General features: G+C 48.5%; 1 protein-coding gene across 2 annotated transcripts in view; it reads right to left on the reverse strand.

Annotated features, from left to right (window-relative positions):
• Positions 1 to 25,239, reverse strand: part of LOC144164991 (cytochrome P450 3A16-like) — a 199,170-nt gene that overhangs the window by 71,926 nt on the left and 102,005 nt on the right. For both annotated transcript variants that reach the window (XM_077695174.1, XM_077695172.1), the window contains exons 10-11: positions 15,534 to 15,694; positions 363 to 451 (exon numbers count right to left, since the gene is read on the reverse strand). In XM_077695174.1, coding sequence (XP_077551300.1) covers positions 363 to 451; positions 15,534 to 15,694 — 250 coding nt within the window. The remainder of the gene's footprint in view (positions 1 to 362; positions 452 to 15,533; positions 15,695 to 25,239) is intronic.

Consider the following 25,239-nt stretch of genomic DNA (forward strand, 5'->3'; position numbering starts at 1 on the left):
ATTGAAGGTATTGAAATAAATAAATAAATAAGTAAATAAATAAATAAAAGGGGACAGACCTAACCTAGCTATTTAGTCTCGCTCGCGCAGGAGTGCAGAATCCTGTTCAGTCAGTCAAACGCCATGTAAATTTCTCTACATAAAGTTGCTTTCTTCGCCCTACTCGGCCCCAATGTTTGCTCCAACTCCGGACCAACGGACGCCATCACCGGTCACGCTACCAGATCCGCAACACCGGGGAGCTTCGGGCTGCGGGGATGCCGCGACACGCGAGCATCTTGAATTACGACCACAAGCTGATGTAATGCTGCACACACTTTTTTCTATCGCGGAATGGCAAGGGTATTAGTGGCGAGACTTACATGTGCACGGGTGGATTGATGCGAAGAGTTTCCATGACCACGGCGTCCAGATATTCCAGTCCCATGACAACCTCGTGAGTAATGACTCCCTGCAACAGGAAAGGCGTAGGAGCCGACGTTCTTATTACGTCATCCACGGCATGACCATCATGGCAGCCGACAACTGTGGCGCGTCGTCCGGCAGTTTCGGCTACCTGGGTTCTGTCGAGTGTTTTGCGATTGCTCCTGCGACCCCCCCCCCCTCCCCCCCCCCCCCCCCACCTTGAGGCGCGCGGAAATAAGCGCGCATCCATGCAAGCTCAGCTGCCAAACTATTACTCACGACGAGCATCTCCATGAGGCCGAGTGAATCGCCTCACCTTCTGTGGGATCTCTCGCAACTTGTTCACTCCACAAAAAAAAAAAAAAAAAAAAAAAACGCAATTAGGGATCGTGGTACTGGAAGAGCTTCCAGTCAGCCATTCGCTCAGCATTATGCAGCAAGTAAAACACGTTTAAAGTTCCCGAACAAACTCTGATGAAAAAGTGGGAGCTGTATACCCACTTTACCGACACCTCGCGAATAATGGTCAGCTCGTGCCAGTCATCAATGCTCCGGTCCGTCAAACGCAAAATCAGCTGTGGCAGTTAAGCTCTCCTTTCTTGTCAGCTGTACTGTTAAGTGCGACTAGCTTACATTGCAGATATTTGCAGGTTCGGTATCGCCCAAAATATTTAGAGAGTGCTTGGGTCAGACATTCGCATTGTGTTGTGCATTGTTCACCTCCAGTCTCGTAACAGCTCCGACGCGCTAAGAGTACTACAAATAAAATTAACGACGTCGACGAGACTGGATCGCCAGTGCAAGCATCGGAAAACCGCGATCATAGCTCGGCAAAACTGGATGCCACTCACTCACACTCACTCAAAAAAATATATTTATCCTAACGCACTCACTCGCACTCGCACTCACGCTCGCCACTCCGCCTTTCTTACTCACACTCACTCGCACTCATGCTGGCCACTCGCCCCCACCACTTGCACTCACTCACGTTCCCGCTCACCACTCCGCTCTCACAACTCGCACTCACTCGCGCTCACGCTCACCCCTCCACCTTCACCACTCGCACTCGCTCCCGCTCATGCTCTCCACTCGTCCGCACAACTCGCACTCACTCCCGCTCACGCTCGCCACTCGTCGTCACAACTCGCACTCACTCACGCCAAGGAGGTTGCATAGTTCTTATAACCTCCTTGACTCACGCTCACGCTCACCACTCGGCCCCACCACTCACACTCGCTCGCGCTCACGCTCACCACTCGCATTCGCTGCTTGCACTCCCTCGCACTCGCACTCGCCGCTTGCAATGGCCACTCAAACTCACTCAAAATCACCACTAGCTTCCTCCACTCACACGCACGTAGAAAAATTTTCGGTCATGAAATACTACTGATTTGAGCTAAAATTTACCTTTCTCAGGAATGCGGTCTCTCTTTTTTCTAAGTATGTATGCGGTTATTATATGTCACTTTCAAAGCGGTAACCGTCGCTGGATTCTTTTACGAAATGAACAAATTCTCGCAAATTTGCAAGAAGCCATTCATCATAACTTTTTATTATTCTTAATGCTATTTCGCTCAGATTCTACAAAAAAAACACGAAAATTTTCACAGCGGGAGCAAACATAAAAGAAATAGTCAAGTTCGGAAGAAAAGCTTAGAAAAGCTGTTGCCATCTGTCAAAATACTGGCTGGCGCGCGCAAATATTCCTATCTCGAAGCGCGCATCCGCGCCACTAAAATTGCGCAGTCAATTCGCTCTGGACAACCCTACAAACGGTTTATTTCAAGACTAATCCTAGGTGAAAAGGGCACATAGCGAGAGTGTCCAGCAAAACACCGCGACGAAAAGATTGAAAACGGCAAGCAAGGTGGAGGAAGGCTACTGGAGCGCTTGGCCTTGAGCGCTTGGCAGAGGCAAGGCGAGGGGGAGAGGCGGCGCCGCGTGGTCGCGCCAAATCGGTGCTGCCTGATTTTGGCGCGGGCGCCCTCATGGAGACGAGTTGCCTGGCGCCAGCCTCCCTCCCGCCCCCCTCCCTAAACGGCGCCAGCCTGCCGCAGAGCAAAACCGCAGCTTGATCCTAAACTACACCGTGATTCGCCCGCACCGGGCACTGAGACAAGTTCACGTCGAAAGTTTATACGAAATAACGGGGATATTAAGTCATCGGACACACACACGCACACGCACGCAAGCACACAAGCACGAACACGCACGCAACACACACGAACACATACACGCGCACACGCCCACAAACGCACATGTACCCACACACACACCAACGCACTTGAACACGCGCGCGCACGCACACACATACGAACTCGCACGCACGCGCACACGCATGCAGACGCACTCACGTGAACACACACACGCACGCAGGCACTCATTCACGCACTCACCCACTCACGAATTACACTATCCGACTGCCGAGAATGGTTACTATTCGTCACACCACTCAGGGGTCACAGTACCCCTAGCCATCGGCACAGTACCCCTAGCCCTAGACGACGACGAAGTCCGCGTAAAGCGAGTATCATAACAGAGCGCCGCCGTAACAAGTAATAACAAATACTGGTACGTTTAATACGCCAAGGCCTCGAAAATGAGCTACTACTTCCACAACACGCAACTCGCCCATCCGAAACGTTTCGCCATCCTGATACGCAGATCTGTGAAAATCTGCGATACCTTTTCAAACGATTACGGGCACTCACAATTTGCGCTTCAGAACAGCCGGCCATTTGACAGCTGCAGCAAGCCGGCCAATTATGTCCACCAAGTACTACGGCACTAGAGCACGGTCCTTCCTAATGCCTCCACCGCAGCGCTCAGCGGTAGGGAAGTGCAATCGCTTTATTGCGACGGCGGTACGGACGCTAATTCCAACACAAAACGCTGCGAGCCAGAAACATCACTCGGCGAGAGTGCGCGTAACAGCCCCTCAATGAGTCATGACAGTGAGTCATGACATTATGGCGTCAGACGTCCATCTAAATCGTATTCCTGAATCAACAGGTCACTGGAGAGTTGGTTTCACGGTGCCCTAATTATAAAGGGGAGTAGCCACATATACCCGAAGCTAAAGGCAGTCGTTCCATTAACTAGTGGCTTTGCGCACGAGTGTATATCACCAGCAGCAAGCGGCTCCTGCGACGAATGCCAACAGCGAGTGATGCTCACCGCAGTAAGCCCCGAACATCGCGCAAGCGGGCGTTCACTCGCCGCTCATGAGTTGTGAGCGGGGCTCGCCGCGAGTGGAACTCGCGCTCGCGAGTGGTGAGTAGGACTCACCGCGAGTGGAACTCCCACTCGCGACTGGTGAGTGGAACTTACCGCGAGTGCAACTCGCAATCACCAGTGGTGACATGTGCGATGTCTCTTCGCGCAATGTGAAAATGTTAATTAAACGTTGCCGCAGCCTGCGCCCGAATCCAAACCGACCAAAAGGGTAGCAAATCACCATTATTAACAAAACAACGATTAGGGTTGATCTTACAAAATGTTTTTGCCACAAAAATGAACGAAAATTGGATAAACCCACGGGGGTTAGAGCCCAGGCTTTCGGCACAAGTTCTCGAACCCCACTTAGTGGCCCCAGAGGCCGAGCAGGGGCGCCGCTTAGCTGGTGCTCAATAGAATAGCCCGACAAGTGACGTCGCACGTGTCATGTGGGGGCGCTGGGCAGCGAAGCGCTTGGAAACAGGGTCACAGCTGGTCAGCGCGTGATTTAAAGGTCTTCTCTGTGTGCATATAGGCTTTCTTCTTCAACCAAATGTCCCTAAACGCGGCTGCTATGTTTTTTTAACACGAAAGTATTTCATGCCGGGGCCCACCAAGATCTGACTGACCTCATATCCGTCACGGAAAGGCCATCGCCAGAAAAACTGATTAACGCGGCTGCGCCGGGATATGAACCATGAACTCTTTCGCCGCAACTGGAGATGCAAAACGCGCTCCCAACTGCGGTATGAACGGACGTCTAGGAGAGGCGAAGCGAAGTAGGAAATCATGACGCTAATAAGCGCCGACAGTTGGCGCCTCGATGCCAGCGCCTACGTGTACGGGGGACGCGCAGCGTAACCTGCGAACAAGCCTGTAAGGCAACGACCGCGGAGTCAGATCGACGACGACTTGCGAATGTCGCTCTGCTGCTCCTTTCGCTGCAGCGGACCGTGAGTTCACCAAACGATTCGCTCAAAACCCGTTTGGCTTCGTTCGCGCGTACGGTTTGGGAGCGCCTCTGGTTTCAGTCGGATTTGCGCAATGCTCCGGCGCGTGTAATCCAGTGTGTAACGTTTATGCGTATAATTGTGCCACACGGACGAAATTACCGACGAAATATAAATAGGGATGTGCAAGTTCATATCGATGCACAATGTTAAGTTCGGGCCCCTCACTTCATAATTAAAACGGCCCGGCAACCAGATATATCCCGCTGGGGTTAGCTTGTTTACTTGTATTGTGCTTCTATTACTTCTATTGTGAGTAGACCGTATTACTTCTATTGTGAGTAGACCGTATTAGTATTACTTCTATTGTGAGTAGACCGCCCTCGGCTATGTGCCGTCGGCCAACGAGCACAGACGCAAGTGAAACAGAGGGCAACTTAATTCATCAAGACCCAACTGAAGGCGACTGTGATGAAACTGCGACAGATTCAAGCTCAAACGCCGATTGGATCGAAGTCGTCACGCGAGCCCAGGGGCGACGCGAGCGGAAGCCCAGCCCAGCAGTAGGCCGAACGGCTCAGCCGACAACCACGAAGCCCTCATTACACCCAAGTCTGCTCCAAGGCCAGCTCCCCTTCCCTGGGACGATTGCAAGCTCGTGTTGCGACCACAGGGTGGCCTCAAGATAGCGCAGTTAGACCTAGCCGAGGTGTCGCTCGCCTTGCTGAGCGCATTTCAGTAAACCTGGGGCCAAACCAAGCTGCCAGTCCGCTATGACATGGTGCAGAACACCGCTACAATCAGCACCCCGTTGGCAGAAGCAGCACAAGCCTTAAGTAAGCTGAAGCAGATTCGAATCAATTGGCGATGAGATGTTCGAGTTGCGCCCCCTGGCTCTGACGTCGGCTGAGGGACTCGCGCCGCTGTCGTCTGCTACTCTCCGCTGGTGAGGGGCAGCAGTGCCTGTGCTAGAAATCGCCCGCTTTGATGCTTGCGTGCATTAAGAAGCATTTTCTAGTGAATGAGTTATTTTGTCCAGCATCTGAATGAGGGCAGGCTGCAGTATGCCCCACACAGGAGGAGAGAGAGAGAGAACACCTTTCTTCTGAGCATCGGTCAGAAGATCGCGTGTAACACGTCCTTTCTAGCTTATTCGCGAGGTTCTGGGCTCAGAGCTCCTGGATAAGTATTTAAAATGCGTAGGCTTCCCTACAGTATTTTGGAGATGCTCTTAAAGAAGACTCAACAGTCTAATGCTACGTATCAAGCAGCGGGCCCGTACACGCCCAGTGCACAGCAGGAAATAAAGCGACTGCCTCCTATTTCTTTCGTTGCTGTTGACTTGTATTTGATGAATGTTTTTTGACCAACGCATTAATTTTTCTGCACAGTCACAAAAGTCTTATTGCTAGGTTCGGGAATGTTTGGGAGGCTCACAAAGTTCCCGTGGGTATTTTCTTCGGGCTGTAAGGCATACAGTACCGTCTTCACAAATTGGCTTTCGTTATGGCTGCGTGCAAGAAGATGCATATCCGAAGCGTGTATTGTTTATTCACAAGCAAATACAATGACAATGCTACGCCGCCGCGATCGCGCCTCAGACAGCGTTGTTCAGAGTACTATACTCGGATACAACTCAAGAAAAGTGCGGCTTTTCCTCATCAAAGGACCCCCTTCCAGCCAATGGTGTCGCCGTATCAACGTGACGTCGCGGTAGACCGCCTCCACGCCGCGCTCACGGAAGAAATCACAAAACATGTTCTTCCGCGCTTCCGGACTTCTACCAAAATGGCCGCCTCCGCTGTTCGCGTCAAACCGTCGGCGTCGTCGGGCTCTCTGAGGACGATTTTTAGTGCCGTTCAGTCGTACTCATTGTTTGCGTGTTGTGTGCAGTGTTCTTAACATGCTCGGTAATGACAATCGCTACGGTGTTTTTTCTTCTGCTTTGTGAGCGCTCGCGTTGCCGGTAAGCAGCCGCCGCTGCAGTTACTGCAGTACGCTGTATGATACGAAGCTGTCGTCGTCATCCTGTGCGGGCGTTTGGCCTTGAGCGTGAAGTACCGTTCTACCGTTTAGTACCTCCTGTGTCTGTGCTACCCACGTTATCGCACCAGTGTCTGCGACAGGGGGCGATAACTCCTTGTTTATTTCTCGTAGATTACGCCAGCGAGTTATTAACGCCATGGACAGTACGCACGGGGCGAAACGCAAGCCACGCGACGGCGCGCGCTGCATTGCGTTAAAGCATATATGTCGAGCCGTGTGTCCCAAGTCCATGTCGGGCGCAAGCGTATTCGCCAAAATTGTGATCAAGTTGCCAAATACAAGAAGCAGAATTTTCGCACTTTTTGACCGTGAATGCGTACGAGCTGTAGCTTAGCTACGTGATGGGATTTAATATGCCACCTTTTCTATTTTTTTTCTCGGTTACGCTGAGATACCATTGTTAAATGTGTTAATTGCCACAAGTATGTTTTTGTCGCCTGTTTTTTGTTGGAGTGCCTTAAGTTGTTGTTTCGGACAAAAACCTTTGTGAATTAAATACGAATAGGCATCTGCTTTGAGTTTGCATTGTCTATGATAATTAAGATTCCACAGGAGTGTTACCACTGTAAGTTCAATTTCATCGTCCCGTTTATGCTTTGTGAATGAGCTGTGGTTCGCGATAGTGACATTGCATTAGCTAGATTTCACCGGTATGACCAGCTGCAACAATGCATGTGAAGACATGAAACGCAGCACTGAAATCAAATAAACCACCTTTCAGCTTTTTCTACACATGCGCATGCATATTGTTCACCAAATCAAATTCTTGCATGAGATGTGCATTATTGAAGCTATATAGACACTGCCCGCCTTGTGTTTGTCTCTTAAGTAAGAAGCTGCTGCTGCAATGGTCATCTGCATGCACGTGCTCTAAATTCAAAATAGAGCATTCAGGGAGGAAAACAGCTCAGCATTTCATCCATTCTCACTGTTGCGTCACAAGTGGCCGCTGGAGCGAGAAGCTCGCTGCTCCAAGTCAAATAGCAAGCTGCTGCTTGCCACAGGACTGTTCGCAACTCAACTCGTGCAATGTCTACACATATATTAGGAGTGTAAATCACAATGACAGAACATGAATTGATGCCCACTTCATAACACAGGCAATGAAGTCTGTTTGAAGGGTTACGTAGTGATCTGCACTGATTGATGACATGTCGGTTGAGTTGATGCATGGAACCACACATATGGTACATATCGCTGCACTGAAACTGGTCAATGCATATCATACTTTTCTTGCTACGCAAAGGCAAAATCGGATCATATGTTCAGGAGGAAATTTATAATCTCGCCAAATATGCACTACATGAAATGATTCCCATACATGGGAGGATCGATTGAAACCAACCTTGTTTCCCCTTCCCAAAGCTTTGGGGATTGTTTTTAACATTGTGATTCTGCATTTTATCCAGTGGAGTAGGCAACAGATAAAACCTATTTATCCTAAGTCGTGCGTAAGACAGCAGATAGCTAAATAGAATCAAATTAGAAATAAAACACCGAAGCAACGTTTCTTGTCCTCACTGCTGTATCCTGTCAGATTTGGCTCAGACAGCTAAACAGACGCACTGCTGAATTATGCATAGCAAATGAAACGAGCAATAAGACACTTAAACAGATTTATTTGTTCTCAATGTTCTACAAGAAGACAACTTGGCTCAGCCAGCCACACGGACACACAATGTTCAGTTACATGCTTTCACGTAGGCATTTAATTTGCAACTTTGTTTCTGCATCCAATACACGCATAAGTGTCCAAACAATGTAAAAAACGTGGGGTGAAAACTCGAGCTAGCGTCTTTTCCTGTAGGTGAAACTTGCCTTTATAGCCATTTATATAGTGTCGCACAAGGAGCCGTAGAGCCACACACTGCAGATGATTCTGCTTGAAGTGAATTTGCGAACTCGCTTGACTCTGCTTGCACACACCTCATGCTACACATGCGAATAGCCATCCTCCCTGTGCAGCGAAAACTATCGCATAGTGCAAGCGTGGCCCTGCTTCCAGAAAATAGTTTGGAACAGTGTGGGTTTCCTCTAGCTCGAGATGTACAATTTTCTTTTATGGATACGTCTGCCACGCAGTGTCTTGTCAGGACTGCATTCATTTGGCCTAATTCCTGCACCACACTTGCAACAAATGCAATCAGAAACCAAGCACTGCAACAGCCTTTTCTGATTCTCATAGCTACATATCAAGGCAACCAGTCCTGAGCCAGCACCACACAATACACCGCTCGGTTCACTACAGCAAATGATATCATGCATCGATTGTTGAAATAACTTGTCACCCTCACTGTCATACTGGAAAATCCCTGTCGACTCTACAACACAGCATACAACATTCAGTAATGGCAAATGAAATAAAAACCAAACACTGCAATTCCATCTTCTGATTCTCATAGCTACATATCAAAGCAATCAACCATGAACAAGTTACGCAGCACACACAGGCAGCTCAGTTAACTCCAGAAATAAGTCTTAATAACGCACACAAACAGCATGTCTGGTCTTCTCTGCTGTCTGATGGAGTTTCTTGCTCCTGCAGCTATGGAAACACACCTACTTAAGCTAAATTGCGCACTCCACACTAACTGAAAGGGGCAAAGGCGGCACTGGCGAATAGCTGGCCGCCTTACACATCTTCAAAGGACTCGATACCAGATAGGTCACTGTCGGAGTCCATGTCATCTTCATCCAGATGGATTATAATAGGTTGAACATGCGCACTTGCTCCACCGTCTCCCCTGAACTTTGTTTCAATGCTGATCACATGCTGAACTGCGTTTGCCCAGTGTTGAGCTGTTACCTTGGCAGCTTCTTCCCTCAGGAGCACCTCTACATCTGCCAGCTTAAATGTGGCATTTCTGGCTGCGACACCTCGTTTCATCTGCGCCCATATGAGCTCAATGGGATTGAGCTCACAATGGTAGGGTGGGAGCCTAAGCACAATACATCCTGCCCTTTCAGCTGCACCGTCAACACGATATTTGATGCACCGTGTCTTTACAGAGGTCACAAGGCTGAGGAGCTCCTTTTTAAGCATTTTTTCATCCCAAGCAAGTCCTTTGGACGTCAGCCAGTCCTGAACGACCTGTTTGCGCGAAGACGTCGTAGGCACTGCTTCTTCCAGCCGCGAGTGGTACGAGGCATTGTCCATGACAATTACACTACCTTGTGGCAGTTGCGGCACAACGGCGCCAAACCACCTTTCAAAGCGGATGCCGTCCATCTCCTCGTGGTAGTCGCCGGTCTTCGTACCCCGAAAGATATCCAGGCAACCACTGACGAAGCCGTCCTCGCTGCCGATGTGCGTTACAATCAGGCGCTGTCCTTTCCCTGACGGCTGCTTTAAACCTGTCGTCAGACCACGCATGAAGGCGTCGTGGTTGGAAGCAACCGTCGTGTCCGTCCAAACAGTCGATAGCGTGTGTCCCGCATTCACCCAGGTTTCATCAAGGTAGAAGATTTTTCGACCTTCCATCCTGTACCTGGCGACGTCGTAGAGGTACTTCTGCTGCCACGCGACAATGTCGTCCCGCTCGATCAGCAGCGAGTTCCGGCCCCTCTTCTCATACCTGAACCCGATGTCATTCAGCAGGCGGCGCACAGTCCATGGCTTGAGAGGAGTAACATCGCCGCTAGCGTTGAAATCCGCAGCAATTGCCTTCACTGTCGGAATCTCATTGCTGCGAAAAAAACGATGCACGGACGACCGCAATGCGCACTTCGTGAAGTCGTCGTAAACTTCTGTGCGTCGTCTCTTTCCGGCGCTTCGCGGGCGCTTTCGGGAGGGCGTCGCAACATTTCCGTCGTTATTTTTCATCTCCTTCTTCACGTCCATCACCAAGCTCACGCTGACTCCAAGAAGATCGCTCACGGTCGCGGCCGTTTCTTCAACGCTGCGCTCTGGGTGAAGATGCCGCAAACGAACGTACGCGTTCCGGATCATCTCCCGTCCGCAGCTGCAGATGACACGGCCGCTTTTGTTTTTCTTGTACCATCGGCGTGGCGTAGATGGCAACGCACCACAATTCTCAGTCGAGAACGATGAAGCACATTCAGATGCGACTTCTTCGGGATCCATGGCGGGAAATGGGGCCGGCAATGCATAAAACCAGAAGCTGCCAGAAGCAAGCGGCTGAGGGAAAACCCGGAAGAGCAGAAATTCACCATCAGGAATATAATTGAAACTCGCTACTGCAGCTGACGATAAATTCTTTCACGCATTGCATTAAAACGGGCACATAAAAAATTTTAGCTAAGGTTTTTATCTCCGCTCAAAGTGAAGGCGCCCTTACGAACTACATTTCGGCACGGACGCATTAAGGAAAGCGTGGCTCCGAGTGCTGCCCGCAGGTGCAATGCGGTCGGCCACGACGTCACCTTGATAGAGCGACACTATTGGCTGGAAGGGGGTGGTGGAAGTGGGGGATTAGGCGACGCCCCTTTTTTCTTGACTTGTATCCGAGTATAGAAGGCGACTTTTGCGCTCCGAATATTTATTTTTCTTGACTTGTATCCGAGTATAGAAGGCGACTTTTGCGCTCCGAATATCTATCGTAATCATCGTTATCATAACAAATGGAGTCTGAACCCGAACAGTTATGACATGATTACGGTGTTGAAGGCGTTCTATACTCGCTAACACACACAATAAATAGTATACGTGGCGGTTTCCAGTAGACCAATTCGAAACCGATAAATATTTCCCAGCAGCTCTTCATTGTTTTCCAACCCTTCCACGCGTAAAGAACAAATCCTGGTCTACTCGGGATGGAGTTCTATGAATTGAAGAAAATTACTCTTGCTCTCTTGTCCGGGATTGAGGACCCGGCGCACTAATAAGCTCGATTTTGCTGTTAAATAAAGTTTTCTCCTTCTCCTCCTCCACCAGCTCCTCTTCCTCTTGAGTGCAAATTTCCTATAATGCATATCTAAATATTGGGAGAGATGGTTGTGGGAAATGTACCGAAATATCCCTCCAGGTCATAGCAAACATAGTGTTACTGTATTTTACCATAGACGTCACTCGTTTTTTTTGTTGTTTTTTTTTCAATAAACCATCCCACTGGTTAGAAGCCTCCTAAAAACCAGCACGCGCCAGTACACACAGTGGGTTACTTTGGACTCAACGTACAGTTTTTGCGGCCCATAGTGCATGTCGCCATACTTTCATGCCATGACAACGAAAGTGATGTGATACAATACTTTGGAGCGTTCGGCAAGGCTGCAAAAACTGTTTTACCTTACATATGATTACCGGGGATCGTAATTTTTTCTGCCAATGCCGACAGCCCCGAAGGCCTTGAATTTGGTTTGGTCTTGCATTTTCGCTGCTGTCGGTTACTAACAGCTGGCTGTTCGCTTTGTTCGAAAGATTGCTTAATACTGAAGCTTCCGCCTAGCTCCGACTCTTCGCGCTCTGCACTGGACAGGCTTCGCAAGGAATGGGGCGACGCCGGCAATGTTTCTTCCGTAGCGGCATCCAAAAGTATACTTTAACTCATGCCGTGAGCTACTGTATGTGATTCTAAGTCTATTATTATGATAAAGAAGTTACGCACACGCAAAATATGGTGCGAACAAGCATCTGACATCAACCGATTGCAAAGAAACAGCAGGGAGAGCTAGCCCGAGCAAAGCAGACGACAAATGAGCGAATCCCTAAAACGACACCACGGAGGAGCGCTTCGCAGCGCCGTCCGTGGTCGCGCTCCCCACCAATACCGTGACCTACCCAGTGCAGCTCTACGCATTCGCCCCAGATCACTCCGTCAAGGGCATCATAAGAGGGGCACCCCTCCGTTTCTCGGACCCAACCTCGATATCTACGCATGCAGAAGACTGGGAAATTCAAATATCGTCGTAGTCACGTTTGCTGGAAACAAGGTTTCCTATTACTTTACCATCTTCGGCTCGGAGTACCCGTGCTCCTTGTACAAGAAGACTGTGCCTGTGTGTGACGCATGCCATGAACTCGGACATAGAGCGACGGCATGTCCTCAGCCCAATACACGTGTGCGCCACCAGTGTGGAGTCAAACACCCGAAACCCGGACATGACTGCAAGGCCCTCTGCTCGCTATGCGGGGAGGCCCACCTTACGGCTACCAAGGGCTGCCCGAAGCGCTTCCGGGAGCCTTTCCTCCTTCGTCAACGGCAGTTAGAACGGAAGAGGACGGAGGAGCGTGCCTCTCGGGTGGACCAACTAGCACTCTAAGCGGATCAGCAAGCATCGCAGAAGGGCCATCGAGCCTTACAACCAGACCAGCGAGCCTGGCAAGTGAACCACCAGTCACAGCGGGGGCGGCTCCGCCACCGATCCAGAACCGCATCCGTGAGAAGGCGAGGAAATTCGAGCACCAGGTCGAAATTCGGATCCCGCAACCGTGCATCGAAGACGGGAAACGACGAGAAACAGGTGAGCTGGGCTCGTGTTGTGTCTGCTAGTGCTCGGCGGGACCCCACACCCACACCACCAAAAAAACAGATTCCCACCCATGTAAAGCATGTTCAACCATTAAGGTTGGTCGGTTGTTGGTCGTTGGCGGTTGTTGGTTGGTTGTTGGCGCAACAACCGACCATAATTGCGTCATTACTAAAAAGGGTAGCAGAACTTGAAAGCTGCCGTTACGATTCGCTCCCAGACAAATGCAAGCGCCCTGCACGCACCACCGGAGCAAATTCGAATGCTATGGACACAGCTCCCTCTGTCCCTCCGGCTCAGAGGGAGTGCGCGAGTTTCTATCCGCAAGCTGACGGTGAAGCGATAGGTCAAAACAAGAGTTCGTCGGAGCACACCACAGACCCCTTCTTGCAACAAACCCAGTCCCAAGGAGGCACAACCTCCCTCGAAGACCTACTCAAAGCACTCCAGACCCAGATACAGACCCAAACTGACCAAATTACCCAACAACTGCAGGCACTATCCGCTCAGGTAGCCCAGAACGGCGTCCAAATCGACCAAGTCGACCAACTCGGGACTCGCATCGACCGGCTAGAAGGCAAAATGGAGGCGGTTGAAACCAACAGTCTTCGCAGAAGGCAAGCTCCGTATTCCCGCCCTCCAGCGTCCGAAAGCAAGATTTGGTTTCATTCCCCGATTGGTACGCTACCAAATAGGCAGGACTTCACCGCGTTGCTCCAGTGGAATTGCCGCGAAATCAAAGAAAAGTCAGCAGCGCTACACTCTCACCCCCCACCTAATATAATTGCAGTCAAAGAGACGGATGGTCCAACCAAGCTCCCAGGATAAGTTACTTATACGGATCCGTTTGGGCGACCTACGGCAACCTTGGTCAAGAGTAACATAGCAGCCATGCAACACCTTACCCCTCAAAGGGAATGTGAGCCCGCTCTAGTGGAACTCCTTCCTCGGCCAGAAAAATGCAAAGAGAGCATCTCTATTCTCAACGTCTACTGCCGACCCTCGAAAAAACGACCATGTATAGAAGATACTGTGTGCGAAGCCATCGAACCTCCAAATCGTGTTGCATGGCTGCTATGTTACTCTATGGTAACTCTCCTCTCCGCGATTTGGAGGACATTAATGTACCCCACAAACTTTGGGGATACACACACAACAGTAAGAGGGGGAAAGATCTACTCAATGTTATAGAATCGCACAACCTCACGCTCCTAAACGATTCGCATATCCCAACCCGCACAGGGAACAGCGTTTCTAGAGACACAAGCCCAGACTTATCCATTCTCGGAGGCTCACTCGACATAACGTGGACGAACACATTGGAGAATTTGGGATCCGATCATGATATCATACAATCTCCATCAAAGGCTTGAACTACAGGCCATACATCGGTACAATCAAATTAACTGATTGGGAAAAATTCAGAAAAGAAAGGAAGGATCGTGGCCATTCGAAAGAACAGTCTTACGACCAGTGGGCGGAGAGTGTTATACTAGATGTAAAGGCCAACACGAAAAGAATAGCCATAACACCCCAAACTGCTGCAAATCTGGGAAGCCAGACACAGCCTGACCAAACGGTGGAAGAAGCAGAGGCATAACCGCCGGCTTAAGAAACGTATAGCGCAACTAAGTAACCAAACAGCGGAGTACGCGGCCCAATAAACAGTTAGGATCCTTCATACAGCGTCACGCTAATTCAAATACAACTAACAATGACATGTCAATTTCACAGTGCATATTCCAGTTGAGTGATTGCCTTCTATTGTTGCGAATTGATATCTGCTGTATTCCTCAATATTTGTTGTTTTTTTGTTTGTAATCACAACAGCTGTAACGTATCTGTGGGTAATAAATAAATAAATAAGAGCGAAAGAAAACCTCCTACCACATCGCGAAGGTTGACACATGAACATTAAGGAATGCGACAATGCATCACAAGGATACACTAACGGGTCTTCGGTTGCTGTTCAGCTCTAATCGGGCATAGCACTCGGCGTTAAGACTTTAAAGGTTATTTTACTACAAGTCTCCCCCCGCTGGAAGTATAAGACAGGACAAAAATACACATAGGGTAAAATGAAAACAAGCAAAAAAATAAGCGTCCCGTAAATACCATTCGAGAAGCACTGTTTATGCGGCGTTGCTTTCTGTTTATTGCATCCGGCGTTGCATCCGGCTTATTTGCGGAGCGAAGCCTTATTTATATGATACAAGTAAACCTAGACCTTTCTACACCAACCTGCACCTTTCCAGGACAAACAGATGGCGTCAATGCAGCCGTTTTGTTTATAAGCGAATGCGCAGGTGATCGCAAACGACGTGCTTCATTCACTGAGTAAGCGACGGAATACAACATGGCGTGCAATTTATTAGGTGGAATTTAGCCACGTTTAGCATGCAGCCTGAGGTCGCCGGTATTTGTAATTTCTCTCGCGCCGAGTTTAGGTTGCAGTCGTCTTCAATGTGAACAAGCACGCGTCAATCTCACGTGTTTGGCGAGGGCGTCTTCGATCTCTCGAATCAGTCGCGCCTGGGCGTGCCTGTTGTGAGCGAGGTGGTACACGGCCATGGACATCGCATTCGTCGTGGTGTCATAGCCAGCCACGAAGAACAGAACCGCTTGGGCCAGAACTTGGTCCTTGCTCAGGACTGCGAACGGAAAAAGAAAACTCGTGAAAGAAATCGAGGCTTCGACGGGCGCCCGTCTGGTCGGCAATGACACTGAAGTACATAATAAAGAATACGCCGACCACCAGAGAAAATAAAACAATGACGTTTCGGCACCCCGAACGGAAACCTTGTTCACACTAAAAGCAGAGACAGAAAGCTAAGAGTTTAATTAGTATGAAGCACGAGACCTAAACACCTTGCGTAAGCGGGGGGAAGATTTCCGTCAGTGCGGTTCAGGGTGCTTTTGCTCGTCTGTATCATTTTGTTCGTCTTTATTTTGTTCGTATGTATCATTTTGTTCGTCTGTATCTGTCAGGGTGTTGAACCGGACTTTTTTCGGGTTCGGTTCGGGTTCGGGTTCAAGCCTTTCGGGTTCGGTTCAGGTTCGGTTCCAGAGCACCATTCTGTTCCGGTTCGAATCGGTTCGAACCGGTTCAAACAGGTTCAAACGGGTTCGAAGGAAAAAACAGGTGTGTTTTTTTCTGTTAATTTTTTTGTGCTCGTTTTTCGCTTCCTTATCAAGGCGGCATAAAAACAGTCATAATAAATGTTTCTTTGTGCAAATATCTTGCCTTGGCCAAACTAAAGCGACCCTGCAACACTTTTTTCAACTTTTTTCTAAATGCCTTTAGAAAGTAGTCAACCAACACATCCTGTACTTAGATTAGGGGGTCGCAAAATGCCTCAGCCAAAAATTACTGCTCTCTCCTCATCAGAAAACTTGAAAATTTGCTTAAAATATTTTTCTCTCCTTCCCGGTCTTGGCGTTCTTCGACCGCTGAATGATATCATTACAGCGGTGTAGCGGCTATTTGCGGGCTTTACTTAAGTTGCCGGATAGAACGCGTTTCATAGCCACTTTAAAAAGAAAGTCACAAAAGCGAAGCAGAAACGGAAGCTGCATCCGCAGCGACGAGCAAATCAGGCACTGTTGCTCTGTGCTGGCAATTGCTATAGTTCTCGCATTGCTTCCAGATGCGCAGAAGAGTGAAAGCGTTTATCGAAAGTGTTTATTTATTTATTTATTTTTTTATTGTTGGGTTTAACGCGCCGACGCAACGCAGACGATGAGGCGCGCCGTAGTGGAGGGCTCCGGATTGATTTTGACCACCTGGGGATCTTTAACGTACGCCGAAATCTCGTACACACGGACGTTTTCGCTTTTCGCGTCCATCAGAAAAGCAGCCGCCGCGGCCTTAGCCACTGAGTCACCGCGGCGAGTTTATCTAAAGTTTATCTAAAGCTACTGCAAAACGTTTTCTATGGTAGTGTGACGAGCATGTGGCGCCCCTCCACCCTCCCCAATTTTCGTTGGCCGCTAATTGTTCGGTGGCCCTGCCAGGCTAGGTGTGAAACATTGTGCCCGGCTGGTGAATAAACACTGACGAGCACAGCTGCTCGCGGTCAGTCACCGTCACCACCAGCACGCTGCGGGTCGTCACTCGGGTGGCAGGTACTACGACCCTCCCACGTTCACGAATGCGGGCCAAATCGTGTCAGATAGGTCAACGATTACAACAATAACTGAAGCGAAACAAAAGGTTCGTTGGGGCACTTAAGGCTGCCTATTTGTATGAATGTGAAAGCATTACTCGTTATGGCCGCAAGTTTACCTTTATTAATTTGAGTTTGTTCATTTTAATGATTTAATTTTATTTTATTCTTGGGTCATTCCACTGAAATTTTATACACCACAGTTGTTTTGTTGAGGAAACAAAAAATATGGCATACGATTACAGTAGTCGCTAATGCGAAATTTGAGCCCAGCGCGAACTGTAGTCTTCTCGGCGACGGCGCATAGCTGCTGTTTCTTAGAAAGTGATCGTGTCCTCAACAAATGCACGACGGCATGCGGTATACTCTGTCGTTATCTCGTAAGGTGTTGATGCCATGGAGCATGTATCGCGCGGTCTGGAAATTTCGCCCTCCCCTCCCACTTTCGCCATACTTTCGTCCTCCGCTTTCATGCTCGCTGTATCTTCGGTGGCGTCTTCATTCTCTCGGTTACAACGAGGCCGACGCTGAGAAACTACGCGAAACCACAGGAGCGGGCGCTTAAGGGCTGTGCTCTAACGCATGGCTCTTCATAGCCACCGCTGTGCCGCCCTTTGATACACTCCCTTCGCCGACCGGTGACGGGCTGCGCATCGTCTCCAAATAATGCGCCCTCGCCACAGTCTTCTCGAAGGCGAACATGTACCCCCCTGGCCAGCGGGCAGCGCCCCGGTGCCTCCAGCGCCTCCCCCATCGGTGAATCCTAACCAGAATCTTCTGGCAATGGGCAGCCTACCTGCAGGCTGCCTTTTGCCTCGACCTACTAAGCAGACGACCCGTCCGTCCACAATCGTTTTTCGTACCCTCGAGTGTCGCCGTGGTGGGGCATTTTGCGTCTCCCCTCCCGCCCCCCGGCAGCTCGTGACGGGCCCCCCCTCGTCCCCAAATCATGCATCCTCACCAGGCAGGCAGGCAGGCGCGCAGGCGGGCAGGTGGGCAGGTAGTTTGTTGGCAAGTGGGCGGTCTCTTTGGCGGGCAGGAGATCGTACGCGCCCGCCATCTTTTTTTGGATCGATCAAATGTTACGCACGTACGCACGCACGCACCCCTATTTTCGCACAATGAGGCAAAAAATAGGCATTGTAAATAAATCGGTTGGTCTGCTACGCTTTTCATCTACCCCAAGTTTCAACGGCGCTTTAGCTTTAACACGAAATGATTAGCAGTGCTACAAGTAGAAAACAGTCCGGCGTCGGCGTTAATTTCCGACTGCCAAACGTGGCAGGTGGCATTTAGAGCAATTTCCTTCTGCTCATCTTTTATCTGCTAAGAGAGCTGTTGGAAAGAAACAACTGCTATAAAGGCTCATTGGACGGCGTGTATAGGACGGCATTGGATAGGGAACCACCGGAGATAGGAACTTTCTAATGGCCCTTGAGCGACCTGTGACAGCGATTGGGCTCTAGGAAAGATGATAGCCAAGTGAAGTCACAAGCAGCAATAATGATCACTTGTAGAGAGAGAGAGAGAAAATGAAGTTTAATTAAATCGAGGCAAAGGTTCAGAAAGGCGTCCTCATTCAAGGGGGCTGAATCGACAGCCGTTTCCATCAGAGCAACTGATCTTGAAGGCCGGAGCTGGCCATGGCTGTCTCCCAAATCTCTATGAAAACGTGGAGGTTGGGTGGATCTACGGTACACTTGTCGCAGCTGCCTACTATGTGTATGAGGTTCCCAGGCTCTCCATAGAAGCGACGAAATGGAGAGAGTTGTGTCCCGTCAAAGAGGTGGAGTCTGGTGGTGTGTGGGAAGGTGTATGCCCGCAGGGCGCGGAGTAATCTTTCCTGGTTAATCGGTAGCGATTTGTGCTGGGATGAATACGTTCTACGGAAGAGGCTATAGTTCTGAGTAACTTCCTGGTCTGTGACTGCAGGATACATGCACTCGGGCCCGGCTTCATCAGCGCTGGCTAAGCGGGTCAAATCTCGAGCCACGAGGTTGGTGATCTTGTTTGCCGCAAATGCAAGTATGAGCTGGTACCCATACAATCGTGACTGTCTCGTTGGTGGTCTCCGATTGATCATTGGAAGTGCTGTAAGATACAATCGATCGTTGGCAAAGTTAGGCCACGCCTCCTAAGAGTGTGTTATGAGAGTTTTGGCGCCGCTTCCTCAGCTTGAAGGGGGCTGTGTTCGGTGGTTGAGATGCTACACCTGCGGGAGGCTGCAGAACGGTAGCACAAAGAAAGAGAAAATATTGAAGAATGCTATCGGGCGTCTCTTGCATCAAACCAGTTGATAGTTCCTCCCTTTTTTCTTTCAGTTTAGTTTCTTTCCAACTGTCTCACCTCATATATATACACGTTTTGAAAACCTTTTGATGAATATAAAATATGCATTAGGCAATTAGTTATTAACTTTAGTGCGAGATGTTAATTTTAATATAGAAACAACATAACAGCGCAATACGGGCATAAAATAACTTTTATAGCGTCCAGGTGGTCTTCACATACCTTTGCGGCTACTTTGTGCTTGACAAAATTTCCTGATTGGTCCAGAAGGAGAATGCTGCAAAATTTCCTAATGCCAAGGACCCCAAAGATATCATGTATGGTCCGACCGTCTAATCTGCCCTAACTGACTTGCTAACTCCTGTAATCCAACTAATTCACATTAGCTCATTCACTCACCTAACTAATCCACCGCGGTCTACCCGCTAACCCGCATTAATTGACTTTAATCCATCCGCCCTTAAAGTTTAAGGTTGAGCAGACTCAATATAACATGAAAATGCTTTCAAATATACTTTAAAAGTGAAAATTAGGATCCCCAATTTTTTATATCTCATGTTGTCTTAGAGAACCAACCAACTGACACAACGGCACTGTATACAAGATGAAGTGACGTTAATTTTGAGAACTGTGTGTGTTGTGTTGTGTTGTGTTTTATGGCACATAAGCAACTTAGGCTATCATGCGCCAAACAGAAGGTTTTGTGTATTTTGTGGATAATAACGGTTACATCACGTTACAGCTTTACAGCTTGCTTAGAATCCCTGCTTCCTTGATAAAACTAAAAACGGAGGAAATTTTAACAAGTGCGTTTTCTCCTAAAAGTAGACTGGGGTGAAATGGAATGTGTTCGTCGTAGAACAGCCTAAAATGCTTTTTTCTCAGGACCTCAAATTTCGTACATGAGAGTAACATGTGGTTTACTGTTAGCTCTTGGTCGCATTCCTCACATCTCGGTTTATCTTCTTTCATTAGACGGAAGTTATGTGTCAGGTGTGTATGTCCGATGCGTAGACGACATAAAATGACTTCTGTGTAGCGCTCCTCATGTTTGCTTGATTCCCACTCTGCTATAGTGGGTTTAACTATGTGAAGTTTGTTGTCTGTTTCGTTATCCCATGAGGACTGCCATGTTTCTCTGAGTTTACTCCGTATAAATTTCATACAGTCGCTATGAGGAATATGTACTTGTGTTACTGTTTTACTACCAGCCTGCGCAGCACATGCATCGGCTCTCTCATTACCATTGATCCCAACATGGCTAGGAACCCAGCACAACTTAATTTCCTGTCCCTGTGTTTTTGCTGTCACTAAATTGTGTATTATGTCTCCTATTATGGGTTGAGCTGCATTTTTGTAATGTAGGGCTGTGATCGCGCTGAGCGAGTCTGTGTAGATAACACTTTTCGGAATGCTTTCCTTCCTTATTCTTTCCACAGCAACAGCAATTGCATAAGACTCCGCTGTGAAAACCGAGGCGCACTGAGGTAGTCTGATCACCTTCTCCCATTTACCTTGTATTATTGCACTCCCAGCATAGCATGCTGTTTTGGAACCGTCTGTGTAAAATGAGGTGTAACCTTTGTATTTTTCGTTTAGTGCCAAAAACTCCTGTAATATGTGTTCACGCGGTGTTTTCTTTTTTTGAAAGTGTGTCAGTGTAAAATCGCACACAGCAGGGAATGTATACCAAGGTGGTAGTTGTTTTGTTCTATGGGCAGTCCCAGGTAATGTGTCCAGCATACCAAGTTCTTGGCATTTCTCTTCAAACCGAAGGAGCAACGGTCTAATAGCTTGGGGTTTGTTATTAAACAGTGTCCTAGATGGGCATTTCGTGACTATGGGATAGCACAGATGTTTCGGTAATGAACGGATCTTTAGGATGTATGAGCACGTGAGCATGAGTCTTCTGTATGTAAGTGGCGGTTCATTGGTTTCAACATAAAGACTGCTTATGGGTGATGTCCTATATGCACCAGACGAGAGTCGGAAACCTAAATTATGTACGGGATCCAGTCGTTTTAAGTAGGACTGCCTTGCTGAGCCATACACAATGCAACCATAGTCTAAGCAAGAGCGTACAACGGAGCGATAAACTTGTAGGAGGCATGACCTGTCGGAACCCCAGTGTTTACGAGACAGAACCTTAAAGGGGCCCTGAAAGGCATTTTGAACACACTAAAAGAACTAGCGCAACCGTTAGATTGGGTCGTCAACGTCCTCTGTGCCAAGTATTACTCTCGTACGCGCAGCGGAAAGCTCACACTTTTGTTGCAAAGTTTGCCGTTTTTTTCTCACCCTTCCCTTCGTGTTTTTGGGCGCCGCCATCTTCACATGTCTACATCATCGATTCCCAGATGTTCGTCATGAGCTAGACATCCTGCTATTGGGCGGCTTTTTCACGCACTTCCGGCAAAGAGATGAGTCGTCTGCTCAGCGTCGGCTCGCCGGCTGATCTGATCAGCGTCGGCTCGCCGGCTGGGCATTTTACGACAAACGAAACAAGTGTAAAACAAACGCTTAACCGTTGTATTGAATGCAACACGGCCATAACACGACATGGATATTCTGTTACCTGAGTACGTTCCATAAAGAAAGCGTTGAAGCCCCGTGGCACTTCTTTCGTGCAATCGCAGAGAACGCCCTGAGCCGAATGCCCGGGTTTGACGCATACATTTTATTCAACTTCAAAACAATCCAGAGATGCGTTTCTAACGAACACAACGTCACAACATGCGTTGAAAGTCTGAACCACAATTGACAGAGGATGGGTTACCTCCTGCCCGTCGTAAATTCGGTACTCACCTCGCGCGCGGTTTGCGGGGACGAACAGCAAGTCACTTAACTCTGGCGCACAAGCCGATGGCTTTTAGCCACGCACACTGCACATACCCCATGCGAGGTTGAGTCGTACGTCGCACGAGAAAGATAATCCAGACCATGGGAAGCACTATCCACCCGCAGAAGCACAACGTCGCATTTCATCGCGAAACAAAGGCGTCCACAACACACACACACCATTGCCTCCTGTAATGCCAAACGCATCTCGCACTTCCCAATGGGAGTGAGTGGTACGCCTGCAGTTCCCACATGTCGCGAAGTGGGGCCCCAAGCTGAACCGGGATCACGCAACCGTAACTGACTTCTGGAGCGGTTTGTGCCTTGTTACCAAGGCAACCGATGTTTGAGATTGTCAAAGAAATGGCGCTCGCTCCAGCGCTAGAAAACTCAGAGCCGCGACGGAGTATGTTTTGCCAACGTTGCCGCTCTCCACCACGCGTCGCCCCAAGCTGAACTGGTCACATGATTGAAGCGTCTTGTGCACGGGTATCGATTTAATATGACTTCTTCACATGCCGCCGGCAGGAATTACCACAGCCGCAAAATAAGACCCGGCACCAGCGGGGCCACATCTGATACGGCGCTTTTTGGATAAACAGTGCGCGGTGCATCAAGGGAACGAGCGGACGACCCTCCTTGTGCGGCTGCGAGTTCGCCGCCGATAAAAAGTCATGTGCCGCCAGCAACGTACACCGCGAAACGGCAAGGCCAGGCCGCCGCATACATGCGGCCAGATTTTTCGTTCGCTTTTCCAGCCTTGAGCGGAGTGCATGATTCATGGTTGCCCGTAGCAGACGACAATAGTGGAAGTACGTCACCTCTGCGGAGCGCAGCATCATGGGAGGCAAGTCTCGCGCGCCGTCAACAGCGGAGAGTAAGTCGAAAGGAGGAGGAAACGCGGAGCGACGATAATGCGCGGTTTTTGATTTACGATTTCTCAGCTAATACTCATCGCTCTAACATAATTCTTGCGGGAGGAGATTGCAAATACATTGCTTTATTTGGGTACATGTACATCCATGCATCGGCGGAAGGTATTTCAGGACCCCTTTAAGTATATTTAGAGCCCCGGATGCTTTCTTTTTCAAGATATTGATGTGAGGCAGGAAAGTGAGTTTTTTGTCAAATGTTACGCCGAGAAATTTGTGTTCATTTTGTATGGGCAAATTTATTTCTTTTAGGTGTAGGGTGGGGTCTGTCTGCAGGCCTCGTTTGAGTGAGAAAAGAATGGCGACTGTTTTGTGTGGTGAAAACTGGAAACCATTTCTGTCTGCCCATGTTGTCAGTTTATTTATAGTCAACTGTACTTGTCTCTCGCATGTCGTTACATTGGACGATGTGCAAGCTATTTGAAGGTCATCAACATAAACAGAATACATAATCGACCTTGGAATTATTTTTGATATGGAGTTCATTTTGACGACAAACAATGTTGTGCTAAGAATACAGCCCTGAGGGACCCCGTTCTCCTGTACGAAATTCCTCGACAGGGTTGAGCCCAGGCGCACTTGAAATGAACGATTTGTCAAGAAATTATTCAGGCAGTTCAGCATTCTTCCACGTATGCCTAACTCTACTAAATCCCGCATTATTCCAAACCTCTATGTAGTGTCATAGGCCTTCTCGAGATCAAAAAAGACAGCAAGACAGTGTTGTTTGTGTATAAATGCTTCTCGTACGGCATTTTCAAGGCGCACAAGATGGTCAGTTGTTGAGCATGCTTTTTTGAAGCCGCACTGGTGAATGTCTATAAGTTCATTTGATTGTAGGACAAAATTTAACCTGGTATTCACAACTAGTTCAAAAGTTTTGGCCAGACAGCTCGTAAGGGCTATTGGTCTATAACTACTAGGGGAGGTTGGCGGCTTTCCGGGTTTTAAGAATGCTACAATAAAAGCTTTTTTCCAAGCTCCCGGCATTTTTCCCGATACCCAAATTTTGTTTAAAAACTTCAGGAGTGCTTCTACAGCAGAACCAGACAGATGAGCGAGCATTTCGTAATGTATATCATTTGGCCCGGGGGCGGTCTGCTTACCAGCCAAAAGAGCTCTCTTTAATTCTTGGAGTGTAATTAAACTGTTGTACGTTTCGTTTGTGCCACCAAATGTTGGCAGTCGTTGTTTCTCAGCTGTGTTTTTATACTTTAAGAAAGCTTGTGTGTAGTGTGCGGAACTTGATACTTTGGCAAAGTGTTCACCCAGTATATCTGCCTGTTCTTCTATGCTTGTTTGCACATCTGGTGCTGTTAAAAGGGGAAGTGTGTAGGGGGAGTACGTCCCGTTTAGCTTATGAATTTGCTCCCATACCTTCTTTGATGTTACGGAGCTGTTTATGGACGAGACATAATTTTGCCATGAGGCTCTCTCAGCTTTTCGGCGAATGTACCTTGCTTTAGCTCTTACCTTTTTAAAATTTATTAAATTTTCCTGGGTTGGGTACCTTCCAAAGACTCCCCATGCTTTATTTTGCTGCTTTTTTGCCTCCTTACATTCTTGAGTTCACCATACTTTGTGGTTCTGCCTCACCACTCCCGTGGACTGTGGGATAGCTATGCGTGCAGCATTAACAATGCGGGATGTAAACACTTCATTCAATTCGTCAATACTAAGTGTCTGAAAAAACTTGGTCTAAATTTGCTTCCGAAGCAAAAAGTCCCCAGTCGGCAAACTGAAGTTTCCACCTGCGTGGTTTCGTCGGGATAATAGTTGGTGAAGATGTTACGCTAATGAGTACAGGTAGATGATCGCTCCCATATGGGTTGTTTATGATATCCCATTTAAAATCGCTAAAAACAGATGGTGAACTAAAGGATAAATCTAAGCAGCTCATCTTTCCTGAGCTTACCAGTATTCAGTAAGCAGACATTATTGGTCAAAATCAAATCTTCTAAAATCTGGCCT

Source organism: Haemaphysalis longicornis, unplaced genomic scaffold (assembly GCF_048455015.1).
Source record: "Haemaphysalis longicornis isolate Haplotype H1 unplaced genomic scaffold, Haemaphysalis longicornis Haplotype H1 scaffold_14, whole genome shotgun sequence".
Lineage (NCBI taxonomy): Eukaryota > Metazoa > Arthropoda > Arachnida > Ixodida > Ixodidae > Haemaphysalis > Haemaphysalis longicornis.